The 13936-nt window shown below is 43.4% G+C and overlaps 1 protein-coding gene across 3 annotated transcripts in view; it reads left to right on the plus strand.

Moving 5' to 3' along the window:
- The window catches only part of aplp2 (amyloid beta precursor like protein 2), a 53420-nt gene that overhangs the window by 24938 nt on the left and 14546 nt on the right, over positions 1-13936 (plus strand). For all 3 annotated transcript variants that reach the window (XM_022761493.1, XM_022761491.1, XM_022761492.1), the window contains exons 2-7: positions 1926-2099; positions 3472-3601; positions 9058-9170; positions 10984-11204; positions 11446-11645; positions 12091-12258. In XM_022761493.1, coding sequence (XP_022617214.1) covers positions 1926-2099; positions 3472-3601; positions 9058-9170; positions 10984-11204; positions 11446-11645; positions 12091-12258 — 1006 coding nt within the window. The remainder of the gene's footprint in view (positions 1-1925; positions 2100-3471; positions 3602-9057; positions 9171-10983; positions 11205-11445; positions 11646-12090; positions 12259-13936) is intronic.

The following is a 13936-nucleotide window of genomic DNA, read 5'->3' on the forward strand; positions in this document are numbered from 1 at the left end:
CCCACCTCTCCTGCCTCTCATACACCCCAAGCCAATCTGACAAAGGAATGAGAGGGAGGAGAGCAAACAAGCCTGTGGTGGTGCAGAGAGGGAGGAGTGGAGCGGGACAAAGACATGGAGATGGAGGAAGGAGGGGAAATGAGGTTGAATCTGAGGCTGTTGTGCCTCCAGGACTAAATCAACACAGTCCAGCGTGTGTTTGCCCGCCTACGTGGACGAACATGCGCCTGTGCGGCTGTCTGCATGTTTTTTCTGTGTTTTATGATTGTGTGTGTGTGTGTGTGTGTGTGTGTGTGTGTGTGTGTGTGTGTGTGTGTGTGTGTGCGTGGGCACTGGCTTGCTTGTGCGGCTGGATATATATGCATGCGTGTGTATGCCTGGTGCTATATTCGGTTTGTGTGTGAGTGTGTGTGTATGTGTGCAGACTCAGCTCTGGTTCATCACACGCCACAGCCAACTGATGATTACACAGCACTTGTTTTGTCCTCGCTCTACTCTGTTCTGCGCCTATTATCAGCCTGGGAGCCTGCGCAGAATTAGACGGAGAGCTTTGTCTAACACGCCGTTACACCCTCTTCAGCTGTTTTCTCCTTGGCTCGGCGCTGCAGAGGACACCTCTACCCGTGTTTCCTCGAGGCCGAGAACCCAACAAACAGCCAGACATTTGCGTCCGGCAGTCCTCACTCAATCCCTTGATCTCTCTCTGGGGCTGAAAGCCTGTTTACTCAGCCTGATGACTTTATGACAATCAAGAGGGGATAAGTTCCATGCCACTTCCTCTCTGGAGGCTCCCTGGTGTGTGTTTTTTGTATAGTTTGGCATTGAGAGCGACATCGCCTCACAAATTCATTAGAGTTCCCCGTGCAGTGACACCCCCAGCATCAGGCGAGTGTTAGCAGGCCGTGATTTATCATCCCAGTGAGGAGCTGATGAGTTGACTGATGCTAGCACCACACCGACGCATTTGAGAGGTAATCACGTGAAAGCTGATTACATGGTAGCTTTGGAGAGTTCGTGTCCATTTTCTACACAGAGTGGGGTTTAGCTATTTTGAGTGAAGGATGGGCAGACTGAGTGTTCCTGCTTCCTGCTCCCTGAGTTCAGTAAATTATGACAGGAAGGACAACAGGAGGAGAAAGATAGCAGATTTCCTGTCTGGTTCAAAGGGTTGGGAGGTAAACAACGATGGGAAGCTCTGGTAGGAAGTCGCAGAAATATTTTTTTAACAAATCTCAGAACACATATTTTCAGTAAACTGTATAAATTCTTGTTCCTATGTGTCTGTACAGCTGAGGTGATGGTGGCTCAGACACCATCAGTGTTTACGTTGAAGAGTAAATGATCCACTCTTTGTGGAAAGAGTTTAGTCCCAGGAGGTCTGAATGAGCAAAGCTCTGCCCTCAACTAGGAATGTCCTGGTTTGTGAGGCATGACGGACTGCAGTTTTTTCTTCTCTCCTGCTCTGTGTGCAGCCTCTCAGTCACTCAGTGGGCATCAGAGCAAAAAAAAACCTTGTGCACAAATCCAATCAAACCCCTACTCGTTTAACCATCAACCTAGCCAAACATTCCCGAGGTACATTTAATTTGTCTCCTGTCTGAGCCCCTCTGCTCTCTCAGCACTGCAGCATTGAGTTGCGGTAGCAGCCAAGCGTTGACAGGCAGTACTGATGTTGCTCCATCGCGTCTTGTATAGTTATCCATTGCAGTACGTGAGCAGAACCAGCTTTATGTGATCAGACTTAGTACAGTACCAAGCCCCTGTGTCGGCCTCATAACGGTGTTTATGAGAAAAGTGGCCGGAGCAGACAGTGTCTCAAGTCTGTCAGCCACAATACTCCCCAGCTTTTATGGGCTCTGTAATGATTGACTACATTAACCCCCGTTTCTCTCTGTCTCTCTCTCTCTCTCTCTTTCTGTCTTCAGGCACTAGCAGCCAATGCAGGCACGGGGTTTGCCGTGGCTGAGCCACAGGTGGCGATGTTCTGCGCAAAGCTCAACATGCACGTCAACATTCAGACCGGCCGCTGGGAACCCGACCCATCTGGAACCAAGAGCTGTGTAGGAACCAAAGAGGGTGTGCTGCAGTACTGCCAGGAGGTGAGTCACTGTGACACAGACACATCTATATCATAGAGGTGGTGAAATTCAAGAATCAAGAAAAGGAGAGGATCCTCCCTTCACTTTACTCTGTGGACTTAAAGTGACAGGGGTGTGGTGATGTGTGATTCAAAACTCAAAACTAGATTGTGTTTTACATGCAGATTTGAATATGTAAAATGTTTTTATTTAATGATCATAACTTTGTGGTATGTGGTTGAGTGTTAGATGTTAAAACTGGCACATTTGCTATGATTGGATTTGCTATGTTTTACTACTCGGTCTCATTGCTCCAGTCAGGAACTTGCTAATTTTCTAGATAACCAATGCTAATGAAGTCTGTTCAAACCAGAGCCATTGCACAGGAAATGTTGTAAATGTAATTAAATGATGTTTTTTTATCTTTGGACAGAGCCAGACTAGCTGTTTCCCTCTGTTACCAGTCTTTATGCAAAGCCAAGATAAGCTAATAGGCTGCTGGCTAGCTTAACATGTAATGGGCCGATATGAGAGTGAGGTCTTCTCATCAAACTTTGCGGGAAGAAGGCAAATGAGCATATTTCCCAAAATGTTGCACTGTTCCTTTAAAAGTTCAGCTCACAGTAAATTAAATGCAATAAAACTATATCTCAAATTTCATCACTTTAAATGATCAAAGACAATGCTTGGTTTGTAAAGAACATTTTAGTTCAGCTAAGTTGCTTTACAGCACATGTAATAACGATGTAAGATGCTTGTATATTGAACACAATTTCCTGATGTCAAATTAGTAGACAAAAAAGTAAATAAGTGGACATTTATTAATAAATATGTCTGTTATGCTGGGGGGAATTGGCCAGCGAGGTGGAAAAAGTCAGTTTTCATTTCACTGTGATTTATCACTGGAGAGGCTATTGAGCTGCTGCTGAAAGACAGACATAATTTTCAGTATAGCCGGTGGCATGTCAATTAGCAGACCCTCTGTCTTTTTTTTTTTTTTCACAATTAACAACATGTTTTTCCACAACATGGATAGCCTTGTTGTTATTTACTTGTTCCTCCTACTGTATCTCCTAAGCCAGAAGGCGGCTGGTAATACTGTCATGGTTTATTATGCAGTTGTCCACGAAGAAAAAGCAGGGCTGTACATTTTCAAGAAGCCCTCTCCACAAGCTTCAGTTGCATATATTGATGACATTTTAATGGCATTTGGGGAAAGTGTAAATTCGTGCTCTTTCACGGTTGAGCAGATGGCATCTAGAGAGAATAAAGCATGGATTAAAGGATCCCATTGAAGATCCACTTACCGCACCTTCTCTCTCCCGCGCACGCACGCACACACACACACACACAAAATCCCTCTCATTATTTCTGCTGCTTCTTCTTCCAACAGATGTATCCCGAGCTCCAAATTACAAACGTGGTGGAAGCCAACCAGCCCATTCGTATTGAGAACTGGTGCAAGAAGGAGAAGAAGGTGTGCAAAGGCCACGCCCATATAGTGGTGCCTTACAAATGCTTGGGTAAGCTTGTACACTAATGAGTTTTTCAGACCACATAGAAGATTGTAAATGGCCCCTTCATATCAGGTGTTCCCCGTTGCCCCCCCCCCCACCCCCTCCTATATTAGCATTTCGTCCAATATAGGGAAAGAAGCATTTATGATATATCTTAGCCATAGGCAGAGGTGACATGGAGCAATATTGGAGTCTGATTCACTTGACTAATCCAGGCCTTGAGCTGCAGATTGAGCAGATCCAGGCTGGATGGGAGCTAATGTCTCTCAGAACGGATAGCTAAGGGGAGAAAAGCTATTATTGCTGGGGAGGCTTGTTGAGCAATAAAGCACAATCTTATTTCCCCCCTCAGACAGTGGCCATAAACTCACACAGACATACAGGGTCAGCGAGAGCGAGGTCTGTGAGGAGCCTTGCTTTATTACTCCCCATTTCTCCATCCGCCCGCGCCGTCATACACACCTCTCTCCCTCCTCTGTCTCCTGTAGCATCACTGTAATCAGCGGTGGCAACATGGCTATATTCTGGTTTATTAAATGTCAGATAGAGGCTCACACTTTGCAGGCCACATGCCTCTGTACCTGCTGACTTACACAAACACAGACCATTCCTGCTGCCTCTGAGGATTGCAGTAACAGAGAGTTCTGAAACAAGGCTTCTCCCTCTACTTGCCCAGCTATGTCAGGAAGGAAAAAACATCCAACTCTATGCTGCAAACATTTCCCAGCACCCTTCCTCTGTCCAAAAGCCTCTTGCTGATTGAGTTGTGCCGCTTTCCGAGATGAAAAAGCCATTAGCAGTTGCACTGGACTGTGAAATGGGCTACTATTCAAGAGCATTTTTGGCAAACGCAGAGAGGAGGCTTTTGGGAAATTCATGGGACGGCAAACACCACAACTGGAGTGGCCCCTCTGTGGCTGAGACGGGAATACAGATGAGACAGTTTCACGAACGGAATCAGTCTCCAAATTTCCCCTTGGTTTGCTTTCATCTTACATCACACCACACCTGATAGCCTCTGTCCACCTGTCTTCACAGTGGCCGTCTGTTGCATTAATCAACAACTCGACCTCTCATTATGATTCAGCAACAGTGCCATGGCTGCCATTTGATTAAAACAATCCCATCACCTCTTGTGGAGTAATTAAATACCTTGATTGCTTGTTTTTGCACATTTTTGTCATCATTGTTAAAGGTCTGCGCACTCATGCCCCATCAAATTACAAAGGCCTTCTCTGTTGCTCTGCTGGGTTGCAAATGAGGAGCCTGAATAGAGGGAACAGAGACAGATGGAGAAGGAGAGATAAACATAAGGTGCTGGCAAGAAGGATGCTATTGAGAGGGTTTCTGCTTAATTATGTAATGGAGCATGTTAGGGGCTTAATTGGAGGGCTCTGATCATATGCTACAAGCCACAGCACGCCTCAGCCACCTCACCTCACCGCACCTCACTTCGCCAGTCCGTGATTTGTCAGGCCGCTCTGTCATATCAAGTGCAATGAAGAGCGCTGCTGAATTATTCATTATTTGTGATTTTCGCACAGTGTTCCACTGAAATGGACATCAGACGTTCTGCCTTATACTCATCAGTGTACATTAATTATAGCGGAATCAAAAAGAAAAGGAAACAGACCAAAGGGAGGTGGGCTATAGCTTGAAGGATATGATTAAAAGGGCCAGACCAGCACCCTTGTCAAGTTAATAGGTTTATATGAATAATGCAAGTACTAAGGATGAGCTCAGTGTAAAAAGAGAGAGACTGGTGTATGCTGTATCCTATCTCTCCATGCATAGGCTCAGACACAGAGCCACAATCCCTCCATGTTTCCTGTCCCCAAACAATGGCTCTGCAAATGAATGTGATTTTTGTTCCATGGCACTCTAATCCCTGCAGCATGATGTCTTTGTCAAACAGCAGAGGATTATTTAAGAGACTTTTTTATTATTATGCCTGGAATGGTGAGAACAGTCGGTGGCTGATGTGTGACTGGGGTGTGTGTGCACGGCAGACAGTCTGAGGGAAAAGTTTTGCTGGGACAACAGCGGCAGCAGCCGCCAAATTTACATTTCATTTCTGTTTCTGTTTGTTTTGTATGAAGAACTTCTTTAACATTTATCGCTGTTGGTAGCTATCAGCAATACTCCTCCATGATCACATTTACTTCAGGCAAATTGAGGCTCATTCTCAGCTCTGATCTTGACCTTTGACCTACTTTCTATCTCATGGGTGTTTTTCAGGAACAAAGTATTTCAAGGCCATGTTTCGGTGAGAAGAGGGATCTAATAAGTAACATTTACAGACGTGACACATCCTGTTGACTAACTCTGTTGATTTAACGAAGGGTAGGGCACATGGTGACAACTGCCTGATATCATTGCGGGGGCTGAGTCTTGTGATTGCGAATGAGTTGATAATGGATACAAACTCAAGCATGTCTCAGAGGACCACACCTTCCGGCTGTTCGCACTCTCTTACCCCTGAAGAGGTTTTTAAAATGAGCCTGAACTTTGTAACACAGTGTTGTGGACAAAAGTGTGACTACATCCCTTCACGTTATACAATTATGTCACAAATACAACCTATGTGAAAGGTTAGTTCAAGTTAAGGTTTAGGTAAGTCTTAGATGTCGGTGAAGGCTTAGGTTTTGCCTGTGGGGTGAAAAATGTGCCGCAAATGCTCTTTGAACTCAGAAGTTGAATGCAAATGTTCTTGGTATTATGTAAGGCTGACCTCCAGCTACCTCCTGGTTTGAGTCATGTTTCCTCCATGTAATCCTTTCATGGTGGCGGATCAGATTTCTTCCACTTTAAAAGCACAATCTGTGATGCAAATGTAAACAAAAGGCTCCCCACACTGCCAAAAATCAAAGCACAAGACTGGAACTTGATAAGACCAAACACTACACAACAATTACATCCAAGGTATTAATGTTTTAATGCTTTTGAAGATTTTTTTTTTTTACATCTTTAATGTTTGTCATTGATACAAACACTTATTTTTTTTGGATGATTATAATCTGAGAAACACATTATTTTCCATGTGTAACTCAAGATCTTCACTCATGCATTTTAATTTTTTAATCTCATAATCAAGTGGTCCAATATATCACAGATTGAAGCATTAAGTGCACTAAATGTGTTATTTGCATTTTTAGATCTCAAACTGATTACACTAAATGTTATTACAGCAGACTTCCGTTTGGAAAGCCCTTGAAACACAATAGCCGTGTTGTCGACTAGCGGATCTGGGCTAGTGCTTAATTGAATTCATCACCTCCCTGTAGTGGAGGTATCATTGGTGCATTGAGTGTATTCTTACCTTCACACTCCCCAGACACCTGTAGTGCAGCCAGCCTGGGGACCGGAGAGTGTTAGCGTGGGTGTCTGATAGACGGAAGGTTAAAGGAAAGGCGGAAGAATAGAGTAGGTGGAGAGGAGGTCAGAGAAAAAGAGGAGTGTATGCTCTCATACGCACGCTTGCACAGCTACACGCACTCGGGAACACACAGAGCAGGAGTGCTTGCGAGAGCACAGCTGCTCTCCAAACACCACCATCCATCACCCACTGCAGTGTGACTGCGTACAGCGTCTGCTCAAAACCCACTCCACCTCACAACCAAAGCAACCTGTGAGACAGAGAGAGGGAGACAGAGAGAGATGAAATGAAGAGAGGGTGTGTGAGCGAATGAATCAGCTAGTATCCGGTGTGAAGGATATGGAGCTGAGGGTTACTGGGAGTCATGATGCTTTTCCCCCAGCTCTCTCTCTCTCTCTCTCTCTCTCTCTCCCACTCTCAGTTTCACTCTGGATGTTAAGAGAGGGAGAAGTGAAAAGTAGAGAGATGAGCACCAGTGGAAGAGAGACATATTCAGATCATTTTACTAAAGCAAAATGACTGTGACAAAGTCACTAAAGGTCATTCATTGAAAATGTTTTTATGTAAAAGTACAATACAGAAGTATTATCACCAGATTCCACTAAAATATAGCACTCATTATGCAGAATGGCCACTTTCAGTGTTACTTTAGGTTTTTCTGTAGCATTGGACTGCTCTTAATATACTGTGGGTAGCTTAGACGGGTTATAACAAGGCATCGTGTTTGATAAGATTATCATGTCTTAAACATATCTCTTAAAATCTTCATCTGCAACACAGATATAGCTGTCAAATAAATGGAATAAGAAATCAAATATTATCCTCTAAAATATAGTGAATAAGAAGTAGCAGAATAGAAATGAATTGAGTGTTTAGTCTTTTAAAATGTCAGAAAATCAAGATAGAATTAATGAATTAGCATTAATTTTTCATTTTCACCATAAGAATGAACTGATTATCAGAATTGATGAACAGGCTGAGGGTATAGAGGGTTGGGGGGGGGGGGGGTGGGGGGGGTGTCACTGTACCTCCTGGGCGGAGATGAGAAGCAGCTGCTGAGTCCTCTGCTATTTCCAGCTCTCTCCTCTTCCTATCCTACCCTCTCATTTTCCAAAACACTGCTTTTTCACCCTCTGCCGGGCTGCCTCGCTTTGGCTCGTATGAAGTGCTCCAGCAGCTCTGCCTCAGGCCGAGGTCATGGCAAACCGCTAAATGAGCAGTTATAGGACAGCTCCCAGCCCTTGTCGTGAAACCTCTAGACCCTCATTTGTGTGTTTTTCAATCCACCCACTCCTCAGCCACGCTGATCTCAGCCTGGACTTTGCCCTAAACCTTCTATTCTTCCCACCCCTCTCGCTTCCTTTCTCTCTTTCCGCCTGGCTTTCCATCTGTTTCTGATGGCAGCGTTTCTACCTGAGCGCCTCGTCACACTGCCAGCCCACCAGCAGTCGCTGTCCTTTTTAATCTTTCCTATGACCCCTGCGCCATATGCTTACGCGCAAATTGTTTTCAACCTGAAACTATTCACAGGAATTCACAAGATGCCTTTCAAGTCTTTTATTTCTCCCATTCCGCCTTCTGTCAGCTCATTCTATGAATAAAACATATTCAAATTGAATTCATCAAGCAAATGATATCATTGACTGACAGGAAGAGTCTGGACTGCTTTTAGAAGAGGCACAGTATGAAACCTGATTTTCTCCACTGCCATTTTGATTGCAGATTGACAGATGCGGCTATAGAGAAGGGATGAATCCCTCGCGGATTCAGGTGCATGGACAGATGTTCAAGTGTCAAATGCCCTTCCTGTTATATCACTGTAATGAAATTACAGTGAATTTTAAAGGACCAGGCAGCTATGAATTATTGAATCATGCCCTTTTTTTTCCATTCCTCTCATCTGCTATTCCTTTTTTAGTCCCAGTAGGCGATTTATTGTTTCGGACCCTGGCAGTGCTGTAGACAAGTGATCAGGCAGAAGAGTGATTTATTTATTTATTCAGTCATTCATTCATTTATTTATATATTTGGATAAATTGGTGGTGTGACTAACAGGCATATTGGTCCATGTGATTTGTTGTTACAGTGGGCGAGTTCGTGAGTGACGTGCTTCTGGTCCCAGAGAAGTGCAAGTTCTTCCACAAGGAGCGTATGGACATGTGCGTCAGCCATCAGCAGTGGCACGGTGTGGCCAAAGAGGTAAGGAAGGAATGACTTCGTAGGAAGCAGTGGGAGGCTGTATCTTGGAGATAGCAGAGAAATGGAAATGAAAAGTCCTGTGGGAAGTCTGAAGCATCATCTTAACTTTTAGTAACTAAAATAAACAAATTTTGAGTCACTTCTCCTTGTCATACAGTCACACTTTTACTTTGCAATCTTTACTCTTTCCTCCCGAATATCTTTCCACCTGTCTCTGTGAGTCTCTGAGGCCGAATGATCACAGGCTGACTGGGAGCACTCACATTTCAGCTCCTAATCAGATTAGTGTTGTGGCTGTAATGCAACTAATCCCCCCTGGGCAGCTCCAGAGCTGGCCCTTGGGGCCCACTCCTGACCATGACAGTAAGCGCAGCAGCTCACTGAGCCTGTCAAGCTTCTGTTTGTGTCGCTCCCCGCCTCATGCTTCCTGACTCTTAGTCTCCCCGACACGTGTTACAAATTCATCTGCAGCCTCAGATAGTGTGACACCCAGAAGCACAAACGACCTACTGTTGATCTGCGGCTGATAGCAAATTTGTTACAACCAAGCGGTGATAAATCTCACCAGTGAAGAGAAGAAAAATGATTTAAAAACAATATCCTCTTCCCTCCCTTACCGACTGCCACTGAGATGTTCTTAGGCAGGGCAGCTAATCCTCAACTGCTCCAGTGGAGTTGCTCAGCAGCCATCAGTTAAACTGAAGTTGTACTCAGTACCTCCGAGCTGCTAGATGAAGCACAGCATTGTTGAAAAATAGCACGTCACTTAAAGGACTACATGACTTTTTGGAAGTGTGGCCCATTAATCATTGTACTCAGTATGTGAACTAGCTTTAAAATCACTATATCTTTATCCTGTAGGTGGATAGATCTGTTACCATGTCAGGTAACAGCAAGCGACTAGCACTATACAAGAAGTCATGAAGTAAGAACTGGTAGCATCTCTGAGAATAGGTAGCTAGTGTACACCTGCCCTGACTGGTGCAGTAAAGGATAAAGAAAGCTGCAAAACCTTGAGTACACATGATAAATAAGCAATGTTTAAATATTAGGAAAAAGCTTTTGATTCGTTACGTACATATCTACAGGCGCAGAACCGTGAACACAAACACTGGATCACAAACAGGGATTTCTTCTGACTTAACATCTTGCAAGACCCCTTTGATAGTAATACTCACCAAAGGCTGACATTGAAGTCACTGGTGTTTCTAGGCTCCAAAGCAAAGTTTCCCCTAAAACTAAGGTCTGCATTTGATATCAGTTGCAGCAATGTGCATTGGGCTGGCTGGAACAACCTACTGAGATATTCATTCAGAGTCAGATTTTGTTTTTTCATGTGTTTATTTTGAAAATTGGATTTAAAATAAATAAGAAATAAATACCTTTTAATTGACCTATGTACATTTCTTTTAAAAAGGGGGACAAGAGGACATTATTTACTGTAAACTGCTATGGCCAGTGTCTTCTTGCAGCAGAAAACAGCTTTTGGTTTCATGAGACAATAACTAATGAGGGGGAAATCAGTTTCCTCATTTTGATAACTGTTGGGTATTTTTTGTTTTAAATCTATGAAAAACAAAAATGAGGATCCTGACTGCAGCATGTCAACAATGTAACGTGACTGAATTCATTTAACCTCCACCATTTCCTCCCGCCATGACTCACACACTTTTTCCATCTGGCATGATGCAGTCCTTTAACTTGATGAAAAAAAGGTTAAACAAATATTACTAGTCAAAGTAGTGAGAAGCTTCAGCAGTCTGTGCTGTTTCCATTAGATTTAATCACTAGCTCTCTTCCTCTGCCCTGTCAGGCCTGTGCCAAGAGCTCCATGGTGCTGCACAGCTACGGCATGCTGCTGCCCTGTGGCATTGACAAGTTCCACGGCACAGAGTACGTGTGCTGCCCCTCCTCTCGCGCCGGGGAGTCCGCCCCACCTTCCCTGCCCTCACAGGAGGACGACGAAGAGGAAGAGATAGAGGATGAGGAGATCGACGAGGCCGACCTGGATGAGGAGGATGCTGTGGAGGACAGGTGAGCGGTTGTGAAATGGGGTGGGCGGCGAGGTCTGTGACTGTGTGTGGTTGTGTTCATCATCATGGCAAGCGTGATATCCGCTCTCTTGTGAAGGGCAGGTATTACTGGCCATCTGGATGAATTAAAGCGTTGTGACATTGACCTATGGCAGCTGCTCTGCCTTGTTTGATAAATCACCCCCCTCCCCTCATGGCTTCCACCCCTTCACTCAATCATCTCCGCCTCCTCCCCTCCCCAGTGAAACACCAGCTGACGAGCAGCCCACACAAAAGGAGGAGCCAGTGGACGAGGATGAGGATGAGGAGGAGGAAGATGAGGAGGAGTACCACTATGTCTATGAGGACGAGGAAGCTGATAGGGAGGATGAGGATGAGAAGACAGAGGCCAACAAAATGTCAGAGAGCCAAGATGAAGACAAGACTCTGCAGGAAGTGAAAGGTTTGTAATGACTTGTTATAGATTATAATGTACAATGCTCTCTCTCTCTCTCTCTCTCTCTCTCTCTCTCTCTCTCTCTCTCTCTCTCTCTGTCTCTCCCCTTTATTGGCACATTGCCTCCACTTAAATATTCTTATAACTAACTTATAAAATTATAGTCAGTTATGCTTGAATCTCAGCCAAATTGTACTTATATAAGATAAGTGTGAGCATCAGCAGCATTTACCCTTTTCTTCATCTCAGCACAAAGACAGATCATCCAGCAAACTGCTGCTAAATCCTGCTCATCACATACAAAAAAATGGGTTGCTCCTACGTTTGTATTGTTTTGTTTAATCATGTTTTTAGATGTAGCAGTGGGTAGCTTTCTGAGTGTTTGTAATTGAGACTGGAATGAAGTGCTGCCCCTAGTGGCCAGATGATCTAACAAGCTGTCCCCTGGCAGCGGTGTGCACCCTGGAGGCTGAGACCGGCCCCTGCCGTGCCTCCATGCCCCGCTGGCACTTCGACATGAGCCAGGGGAAGTGCGTGCGCTTCATATACGGGGGCTGTGCCGGCAACCGCAACAATTTCGACTCAGAGGAGTACTGCATGGCCGTGTGCAAACGCCTGAGTAAGTCTCATATGACGGGGGCCGGTTGGACAACACCCCTCTCCCTCTCTCTGTTTGTGTCTCTGCTGCAGACTCTCTGCTGAAAACACTGTAGGATAATATAGGTGTAGTCTGTCACTGACTTGTAAGCTGAACACATGTTCGGCAGTCTTCAGCTGTCACACATTGTAGCACTGCAGCTGTTGTTACCATGTCACCTCCACCACAACAATCAAAACAGCTGAGTTCATTCAACATCATTCTCTTTTGTTTTACTATTCCACTCAAAGGGCTGCGGCTATGATTATTAATTGCTTAATTGATCATTTTCATTATTATAATGTGTCAATTATTTTTTTCTGAATTCTTTTGCCTAAACCTAAAACCTAAATGTCGAGAAATACTGTAAAAAAAAAAAAAAAAATCACAGCAGTTTGATAGACTAGATTGTTTTCTTTTGGCAGTTCACAATCCAAAGACATTTCATTTACACTGATTTAAAACAAAGAAAAACACCACTGAAGAAGCCTGAATCAGATTTTGTTTGGTATTTTTGCTTGATGACAATCGTAAACAATGTATTGGAATTGTCACTGATTGATTTTTTGTCAATAGATCAATCATTTGATAGATTCAGCACTGTATCACTTTATTAAATGTCACTTATTATCTGCTTCTTCACTCATAAATAGGCTCTTTGTAATGACATAATAGATCTTAGAGCTTAATATTTTAATTTACAGCACACACTAGGTCAGTAGTTTTGATTAATGCTCTACTAAATTGGAATTGTTGAAATGTTCAATATTAGAAAGAAAGAAATGAAGCTTGTATTAGGTATTATTTATAATATAATACTTAAATAAAATATCGGACACTGTCTGAGACAGAATATCTATAAGTTGGTTCATTTCAGAACTGTCAGATAACTTTTTTTGGTACCAACTAAAATTTATCTGTATCACAAATATTGGAAAACTGTCAAATATAGAAAGCTGACATTAATTACTTTCTCAAATTCATATTTTCTTACTCATAATTTCATCAGATTTTCTCTATTGAATTTCTTGTACAGCTCCCTGTGTTTAGACACCACTGAACATTTGGCTTCTTCTATTAAAGGGAATTATTATTTTAGTCAAAGTAAGGTATCAAAACTGTGGTTTTGGTATTGGTACTAAAACTATCAGCACTAGTATTAAAAAATTCAATGCCCAGCCCTACTGTCACTACAGTCACGGTCACTACCTTCCGAGTCATTTTTAATTAAAAGAAATACCAAATCCAAAGAAAGACTTTCAGTTTCACTTCACTAGTTTTCCTTGTTACTTTTGTTCATTAGTATGCACGCTAACTTCACACACACTTTGTAGCGTTTACTGTCTTCTTTGTTTGCCTGCCAGTGTTCACTCCTGCCATTTGTTCATGTTTCTGTCTGTCTGCCTGTCAACAACCTGTCCCATCTGTCTGTCTGCTCACAGAGCACTGCCACTATTTCTGCTAGAACCCCACAGCACATGTCAGCAAGCACCTTTTTTTTTTCCATCAGTTCAAACACAGTTCACGGCCATGACCAATTGGATGTTATTTTTCTTTTGCATTTCAAAAATAAAATGATTTTAGGGACTGAAGCAGTGAAGTTCAGAGTAGGAAATATGTGTTCATCCATTAATCCGTGCGTCATGTTTTTGATGGTGCG

Source organism: Seriola dumerili, unplaced genomic scaffold (assembly GCF_002260705.1).
Source record: "Seriola dumerili isolate Sdu_G_001 unplaced genomic scaffold, Sdu_1.0 BDQW01000413.1, whole genome shotgun sequence".
In the NCBI taxonomy this organism is placed as follows: Eukaryota; Metazoa; Chordata; class Actinopteri; order Carangiformes; family Carangidae; genus Seriola; species Seriola dumerili.